An 8,780-nucleotide genomic window follows, 5' to 3' on the forward strand; every position below is an offset into this window, starting at 1 on the left:
CAAACTATTGCACACACATGAGATGCTTCTAATAAATAGAAATAAATGTCAGGACAAACTGCTTCAAGATATTTAATTTGTATCTTAAACTTCAATATGCTGTATATCTACGTATTAATTCACCATATATATATCATACAAAACGCTCAAGAATACAGAGGAAATGTACACAACAGAGGGATAAATATTTGATGCTACAAGAAAAATATATCAACAATCAAGCATATTTAAAAGATGATGAGACTGGCGGGGAAGGTGTGTAGGTCAGAGAGGACTGGCGGCTTCCCTGATTGTGATTATCAACCCCCTTAAAGAGGCACAGGCACAAATCCACAGGTAGCACTGAGGCGAGACAGAACTCCCCCAGTCATCAGCGCTTAACCGACCACTCACATTACCAACAAGAGAAAAATATGAAACACAGGGGCTGCCAGTTGAAGTCAAGCATCCTATGCATGGATGAAACATTATGCACACACTGTGTTATCAGTCAAAGCATTGGAATGTACTGTGTTTGTCACCGTATTGAGGCAGGCACTGAGAATTTCTTGACAACAAATAACGGACATGTTATCATTAATATTATCAAAGTATGCAGCATTTCAAACAAGAAAGAGAGTGTTCTCTTAAGTTTTTGGCAAATGTAATGTAGATAATGATGTAAATCAATGGTTCAAGTTGCTCACTGAAGTATGGGAAGGTTAAGAGAAAATGGCACTATATAATAATTATAAGGAAAGGGAAAATCTGAGATAGAACTAGATATATGAGCAGCATCACATGTAAAACCACCACTGATCCTGTCGTCACTGTATCACCAACCCTAACGTCATGCATTCCCTTCAGTACAGGCAGGTTTTCTTCATGATGCGCAGGAACTCCTGCTGGTTGACCTCTCCGTCTCCATCCCTGTCGGCTTCATCTATCATTTCCTTCATAAACCACACAGTAGAAAGGGAAATGAAAAGAGGAAAGCAGGGATACAGCAAGCTGGTTTGACTGTATACATCAGCAAATGTTGCAAATGTTGTGTTGACATTATTAAAATGTAACCCTTGGCTTTGTAAACACATTGGTAGTCTGCTTTTATTAGGAAGAGGTGTGTGAATGCTTATTACATAGTCATGTGCTTTACCTGCAGCTCTTCGTCCGTCAGGTTTTCTCCAAGCTCTTTGGCTACTCTCTTCAGATTCTTGAAGGAGATCTTTCCTGTCTCGTCATCATCAAACAGGCGGAAAGCTTTCAGGATCTCCTCTTTGGAGTCTTTCTCAGCCTAAAGACAAGAGAATAACCCGGTCAGAAGGGGCCTGGGCTGATTAAAAGAAACTCAGCACTGTGGGGGTTGAAATGGAAATGCATGAGCACTATTTTGACATCTACCATCTTCTGTGTCATGACAGCAAGGAAGTCAACAAAAGAGATCTTTCCCGTGCCATCCTTATCCACTTCACCGGTCATCTTCTTAATCTCCTCCTTCTTGGGTTCAAACCCCAGAGCCCTCATTGCAACCTAATACAGTGATTAAAGTGGACACACAAACACACACACACATAGGAAAATATTTTGTTATCTGGTTGATACGCATTGGTTGTGATCATTGTTTGAGCCTTTCTTTTCTCTTCCTTTTTACCTTGAGCTCTTTGACATCAATGTATCCTGAACCATCTGTGTCAAACAGCTCAAAGGCTTCCCTGATTTCCTGCTTCTGCTCCTCTGTCAGCTCTGGCTTGGGAGCTGTCTTCTTGCGAGGAGGGGGCACGGGACCCTGCAGGGATGGTCTCTTGGCACTGGTCGCCTGATGGTAGACATATGGAGAAGAAACAAATATATTAACAAAAAAAAAAAAGCCACAACAGCTGTAATAATTTCAGAATCAGAGAGGATTCTGGGTGAAAATGGCCATTTCTCAGACCTACAATACACAAGAATAGGGAACAGTCTAAATATTTTCATCTTTGGCAACACAACATAGATTTAAATGGTTATGGCAGGATGAGACATTGTCACTCACCATTAGTTGCTGTTTACTTGATTGACAAGGAGGAATCCTAAATCTATTGAGCAATCAATGTTTTCCTCTGGGCTATGAAGCCTCCTTATAATTTAGGGAGGAGGAGATCATCAGACGGTTTCTGCTTCACATCAGTCGCTCGCATTAACAGTTGAACCACGATGAGTGTATGACAATCTCTTATTCAACGAAACCTCTGCGTTTTTTCGAGGGATAATCTGCCAAAATGTGCAGAAAAAGACCGTCTGTAGCTAACAGCAGCATGCACAGGTTTAGCTGTCAGATGGAGTCGTGGTGTTTGATTTGTTCACCTTCTGTGCCAGATCGCGAGCCTGTCGTTGCATCACCATGAGGCTCTAAAACCGGGATGCTGTTCGGCACAAACAGGAGTGAAAATGAAACGCACCGGTCGGGCAAAAGGATGATTGGTTGCTGAAAAACACGGGACGAAAGACACGATCAAAAAATTCACAGTTGTAGAGAGTGATGCTAAAGCTCCTTGGGTTTCCCACAGGAATATAAGACACTGGGACAGAGTGTGGAGAATGGGGAAGTTTTATCTGCAAACCATATCCTATTATTGCCAATACCGTATTATATAAAACGGTGCATCTGCCCCTGCCTCTCTGAAATTACCTCAATACACCCTCTAGTGTCTGCAGATCATAGATAACATTATTAGACCTTTTTCTAATATAATAGAGTAGAATAGAGAAGGAATTGCTAATAGGATGATGAGAGGATGAAAAACTATAATTATTCAATGTAGTTCTTAAATGTGTTGCTTAAAATTGTTACCTAAGGAAAGATTATTATTATTATTATTAATATTATTGTTGTTGTTGTTGTTGTTGTGTTTGTTGTAATAAGAAGGATCCACAGTGCAGCAGATCTGTCAGTGGCATGATAATGGCTACTGGAATATTATGTTGTGAAAAGTGGCAACTTTATTAGGAACACCTGTATAATAAAATTATTAAAAAAAAAAAAAAAGCTACTGTTGTATTGTCTTGTTCAGACATCTTCACACAATCTTGTTTACTAGGCCTACTCCTCCCTACTCACTTGACCAACCTGTTTATAGGCTAAGAGGGGTCTAAATATTTAAAACACCTTTTACTATAATGCTCACAACCACATGAATAATTAACAGAGCAATCACCTTCCTGACACTATCAATAAAATCGTGCCAGACAACATGTCCAGTTAGTGTTTTAAATAGTGATTTCATCCAAGCCTAGCTGTTTCTTTTACTTTGCTATTATCCCTTACTCACTATAATTTTCTCTTATCCATACATGAGTATAATAGAACAATAACCGACACGAGAGAAGAAATATCCTGCAAGCTATGAATATTAAAGTTGATTTAGGAGGACCAGTGCAGAGGGCGTGGTCTCCAAGCAAGGAGGCGTATGGTACTTCCGGTTTGTGATCGGCGATTGGTTTATATTGTGGCGTTCTTTGACGTATTTTGAAGACGATTGGCTGTTGGCAAACGTCACGTTTGTGCAGAGCGCCCCCTCCGCCAATCACAGAGCAGGTCTCACTCAGCTGATTGATACAGCCCAAGGGTTTGCACGCGGGGTCGTTATACGCTCCGGCTGCAGGTAAGTTGAACTGTAAATAACTATTTGTGCCTGTAAAGTGGAAATACTGTGATATTTAGAAACTCGGCATCACCAACTGTTCTGTAGCCTAGTAGCTAAGGAAAATAACTGTCTTCTCCACAGCGCCTTTCAGTTGTTGATAACTCTCACCTGTTGGTCACTTCACTCATCATGACCACGCGCGTCAGACCGGTGAGTTATATTATGATAAACAAAATAATTCAGTTGTAACTATCACCACATGCTGCAGTGGTGTTACCGCTCCGTGCGTGTCCTGCAGAGCAACAAGCGGTGTGCAGTCATCGGGGGCTCCGGGTTCCTGGGCAGACACCTGGTGGAGAAGCTGCTGGATAAAGGCTACTCTGTCTCTGTGTTTGACATCCGTCAGGGCTACGAGCTGCCCGGTGTCACCTTTCACCTAGGAGACCTCTGCGACAAACAGGTAAGGGACACACATGTCCTGGAGAAAGGGTATGTGGAGCTTTATTTAGGAAAAACTAGAGTAGCCGTGCACAAACCACCAGCCTCCTGTGAGCCAGGTCTCATGGCTCAGAATCAGCAGGTTGGCCTGGACCAGTCTCTCTTCAGGTGCAGCTGTCAATAGCTGTGATCTCTCCCTGTTGTGCCGCTGCAGGCTCTGCTGCCAGCTCTGAAGGATGTGTCCCTGGTCTTCCACTGTGCCTCTCCAGCCCCTGGCAGCGATAACCGTGCACTCTTTGAAGCTGTCAACATTCAGGGCACACGCACCGTTATTCAGGCCTGCATCGAGGCTGGAGTACAGGTGAGGCAGCCAGGTGTTTAGAGACTGGTCTTTCCTTTGTTTATGCACAGCATCCACTGTTAAAGGATGAGAGGAAGGTGTTTAAACTCTGTGTATTTGCCAGAAATTGGTCCTGACCAGCAGTGCCAGTGTGGTGTTTGAAGGCACAGACATTAAGGATGGCAGGGAGGACCTACCGTACGCCAAGAAGCCCATCGACTACTACACAGAGACCAAGATTGAACAGGAGAAGGTAGGAGAGTGGTATTTTAAACCATAATGTGTTGGTTTCATCAGTGTGGCTGTGGCCCAGTAATTCTCTCTGGTGTACTCAACCCAGCTGATGAAAGGTGCATGATACAGAATAAGTGACTTTTGATTGACAGATGTAGGTTTTAGAATTGTTTCCTTCCTTTTCAGATCAGTGTACATTTTTATTTTTTAATTTACCTTTATTTTCATCAGCATCCAAGAGCAATATACTATAACTGACTTCAGGTGCAGTGGGGACACATTCACCGGGCCGCATCTGCCCCTGCCTCTCTGAAATTACCTCAATACACCCTCTAGTGTCTGCAGATCATAGATAACATTATTAGACCCTTTTCTAATATAATAGAGTAGAATAACAGAGGTAATACAACGAGAAGGAATTGCTAATAGGATGATGAGAGGATGAAAAACTATAATTATTCAATGTAGTTCTTAAATGTGTTGCTTAAAATTGTTACCTAAGGAAAGATTATTATTATTATTATTATTATTATTATTATTATTATTATTATTATTATTATTATTATTATTATTATTATTATTTATTTTTGTAATGAGGGACACATTCACCGGGCCTCATTCCCCTCGCATCGTAATCAATATCATCTTTGAGGTGGTGATGGAGCAACTTATCAGAGCATCCATAATAAGATCTGACTGTTCTCTGTGTTTAAGTTGGTCCTTGAGGCTTGTGACAAGGAGAAGGGTTTCCTCACAGTTGCCATCCGTCCCCATGGCATCTTTGGCCCCAGGGACCCACAGCTGGTTCCGATCCTGGTGGATACGGCTCGCCGGGGTAAGATGAAGTTCATCATAGGGTAAGTCATACAGGGTAAACAACACTTAATCTTTAGAGCTTGATTAAAAACCTGTGTATAATATAAACTTAAAACCCTCACATGAAGTGCTGCATACTGTGAATCTTTCAGTCACCTGTGATGACAACAGTGTTTTTCCATTTGGACGAACACAGCATTTTTGGCACAACAATTGCTGACTTGTTTTACTGGATGAAATCTGAAACCCTCATGACTTTTGCTGCTTAAGATCTGTATCTTTGTGTATTTATGTCCTTACACTGTGGGTGAAAATAAAAACAGGGTTCTGACATTTCACTAGCTCTAAAATCATCTACTTTTTGAACCCACTTCAATCAGGTTGTTGAGGTTGTTCGGTTGTTCTTCAACCCACAGATCGTTGTAATGTTGTGCTGCGGGACAGCTGATCCTCTGTTCTTAGCACTGCTTCTCTTTCATTTCATTTGCTGCAGTGATGGAACCAACCTGGTAGATTTCACCTATGTGGAGAATGTAGTTCATGGGCACATACTGGCTGCTGAACGCCTGAGGCCGGATTCACCTATATGTGGAAAAGTGAGTGATAAAATCTAAAGCTCCGTGGTACAGCAGGTGTAAAGGATTCTGTCTATGAGACCCTGGTGCTTAGTTGCATAGATCTGTCTTCAGGATCACACTTGCATGTGTCTCTGCACTGTAGGGCTGATAGTTGTTATCCATAGTCAGGTTGCCCTTTTCTTAAACTGTGAAGTTGCACCTGTCCCGGTTCTGAGCATCATTTACTGTATATACAAGGGGATGTATGATACTACTACTAATCATGATGACAAGCAAAATACTGTCTTGACATTGATCAACGAGGCCATCAACCATCACCACTATGCAGCTGTACTGTCTTTACGAGATTAAATATATTGGTTTGTTTTCTCTGCTTGACTTTCAGCCATACCACATCACCAATGACGAGCCAGTTAGATTCTGGGACTTCATGTCTGATGTGTTGGTGGGGCTGGGATACGCTGCTCCACGCTACCACCTCCCCTACACCCTTGTGTACGGACTGGCCCTGCTCCTGTGGCTGCTGGCCCTGATCCTGCGTCCTCTAGTGTCCTTCAAACCCACTTTTACTCCAATGAGAGTGGCTCTGGCTGGAACCCACCACTACTACAGCTGTGAACGTGCCAAGCAGGACATGGGCTACAAACCGTTGGTCAGTCTGAAGGAGGCGATTGCGCGCACAGTGCAGAGCTACCCTCATCTCAGGCAAGGCGCATGATGAAGACTGTTGATGTTAGTACATATATACTCATGGCAAGAAGGAGGTGATGATGTCACATTGAACAGACAAATCAACAGGAGAATAGAGACAGTTTGTCTTTATCCAAACCTCAGTGTGATGTGTTAGTGTGCCTTGTCAATGTGTGATTTTCACCAGCAGATGGCAGCAGATGTTCTTGGCTGTGGTCAGTCTGTTATGACAAACGTTTTAAAGCCCTTGCTGAATTGTTTTTGTCAACCTCAGTATTCATATAGTTATCTCACACTGTGAAACAACAGATTTAAATGTTCTTTTTCTATTTTCATGTTTCACCCACATGTTGTACCTATTGATATGCTGCTGCTAAGACAAACCGCCTTAATACATTCCACTAAATCATAGAGCTTGCATGAATATTATTGTTTACAACGATGACAAGCTTAACATTTCATGCCCAAAAGCATATAGAGAAAAACCGTTACTGTTTTTTTAGGCTGTTTAACTCCAAGTTATATTGTAACAAGTCGGACAATAATGCACTCCCAACTCATGGGGACAATTTAGGACAGGCTCTTTCATGTTTCAACAAGATCACCCCACCCATGCTCCCACCTCCACTGCATGTGCACACTGCCACATAGAAAGCCTTTTTGGGCTTCATTTTGAAAAAGTTAAGTGGCCTTGCACAAAACCTAAAACCCCTCACCTTACTCCAATACAATACAGATCTTTACGATGAATAAAAAATATCCATTTGGACATATTTGTCAAATTCCATATTAACTCGGTCTAAACTTAAACTTTAAAGGAGATTTTAACACAGAAGGGCTGAGGGCAGTTTTTATAATGAAAATATAAGGGTGTAGAATTATATGTCCTCTTAATGTTTCTGGGACAGGAGAATGATTATAATGATCAATAACTTCAGATGTCCAAATGACGTGTGAGAATTGACATAAAAAACAGACTTTACAAATGAGATGCAATCACATATGGGGCAAGCACATTTGACCAAGGTATTTATAGATACATAAATCATAATTCTTTTGTATTAGACACTACATATCATCACCATGGCATGTGTTTTTACAAGTTGCGCAAACTGCTAGAATACTCTTCAAAGGCTGTCATCAAATACAATAATGGGATGGGCAAAAACAAAAAAGATAAAACAGCATTGTCAACTGCAATCCTTCCATGTCCATGTTAAGTATGTCATTTTGGAATTTAAATAGCCTAATGACATGGTTACAAAATGTCATCAATAGAAACTATAGTAACCTGTTTGTATTTTTCATACTATATGTATCAATGACACTATTGAGAAGCCACTATAGAGGTTTTCTTTTCCTTGATTCTTTTTTTGTTATCATTTTTGTCATTCCCTGTCTTGGTGTGGTGGAAATAAGGTGGAGGTTCAGCTCAGATACTTTGCATTCTCGTTTTAATTCTACACCAGCAGCACCCAAATGATTCACTGCGAGAGTCTAGAGTCACCGGGCAAGGCCGTCAGACTGGTTTCGTGTTCCTGGGGAGAGAGGGAGAGGGATCCATGTAGATAGACTCAAGTGTTAACACTTGCCAGTGTGCTCAGCAGAGTGAAACTTTGGCTCTCAGACTTGCTAATTTTCTCTTCCACCTACTTTCTGTGGCATATTGCGAAATCTATTCACGCCCTTTTCTGTTTTAAAAGTCTTTTGTAAATGTATGCGCAGCATGTGTGAGAATGTTTTTTTTAATTATTATTTGTACAGAAACAATGGTAGGTTGATCCCCACACACCCTTGAGTGCCATTTGTTGAAGAAATTGTTGCACTGTTCACAGTAGCAAAGACTCATCATATTTTTGTCTCTCAAACACAGACAGTCTTTTAACATTGTTAAGCGCAGGTGTACATTTTATCATGTCATTTTGTACCTGCTTTATATCCCACAATAGGATAAAATACATCATTTTTGACATTTACCAAACACCTAATATGTGAGAAAATCAATTCTTCAAGGCAAGAAACGCGCGTGTGTGTGTGTGTGTGTGTGTGTGTGTGTACAGTATATAAACACACATGCATCTG

The 8,780-nt window shown here is 41.3% G+C and overlaps 2 protein-coding genes across 3 annotated transcripts; one reads left to right on the forward strand and one right to left on the reverse strand.

Moving 5' to 3' along the window:
* Positions 1–799: 799 nt before the first annotated feature.
* On the reverse strand, positions 800–2,139 carry cetn2 (centrin, EF-hand protein, 2). Its single transcript, XM_083980495.1, has 5 exons — positions 2,012–2,139; positions 1,631–1,795; positions 1,381–1,509; positions 1,136–1,273; positions 800–932 (listed from the first exon to the last, which is right to left on the reverse strand). The coding sequence occupies exons 1-5, from the start codon at positions 2,012–2,014 to the stop codon at positions 843–845; spliced, it is 525 nt and encodes a 174-aa protein (XP_083836621.1). The 5' UTR covers positions 2,015–2,139; the 3' UTR covers positions 800–842.
* A 1,537-nt stretch (positions 2,140–3,676) lies between these two features.
* nsdhl (NAD(P) dependent 3-beta-hydroxysteroid dehydrogenase NSDHL) lies at positions 3,677–8,692 on the forward strand. 2 transcript variants are annotated; one of them, XM_083980169.1, is made up of 7 exons: positions 3,677–3,812; positions 3,901–4,062; positions 4,255–4,401; positions 4,505–4,633; positions 5,329–5,471; positions 5,924–6,026; positions 6,394–8,691. In XM_083980169.1, exons 1-7 carry the CDS (start codon positions 3,792–3,794, stop codon positions 6,724–6,726), a joined length of 1,038 nt encoding a protein of 345 aa, XP_083836295.1. In that variant the 5' UTR covers positions 3,677–3,791; the 3' UTR covers positions 6,727–8,691. The 2 variants fall into 2 exon arrangements, with proteins under 2 accessions (XP_083836295.1, XP_083836294.1); XM_083980168.1 differs by having other exon boundaries at positions 3,732–4,062; positions 6,394–8,692.
* Positions 8,693–8,780: the final 88 nt, after the last annotated feature.

This window comes from Trachurus trachurus (genome assembly GCF_905171665.1).
Source record: "Trachurus trachurus genome assembly, chromosome: 10".
In the NCBI taxonomy this organism is placed as follows: Eukaryota; Metazoa; Chordata; class Actinopteri; order Carangiformes; family Carangidae; genus Trachurus; species Trachurus trachurus.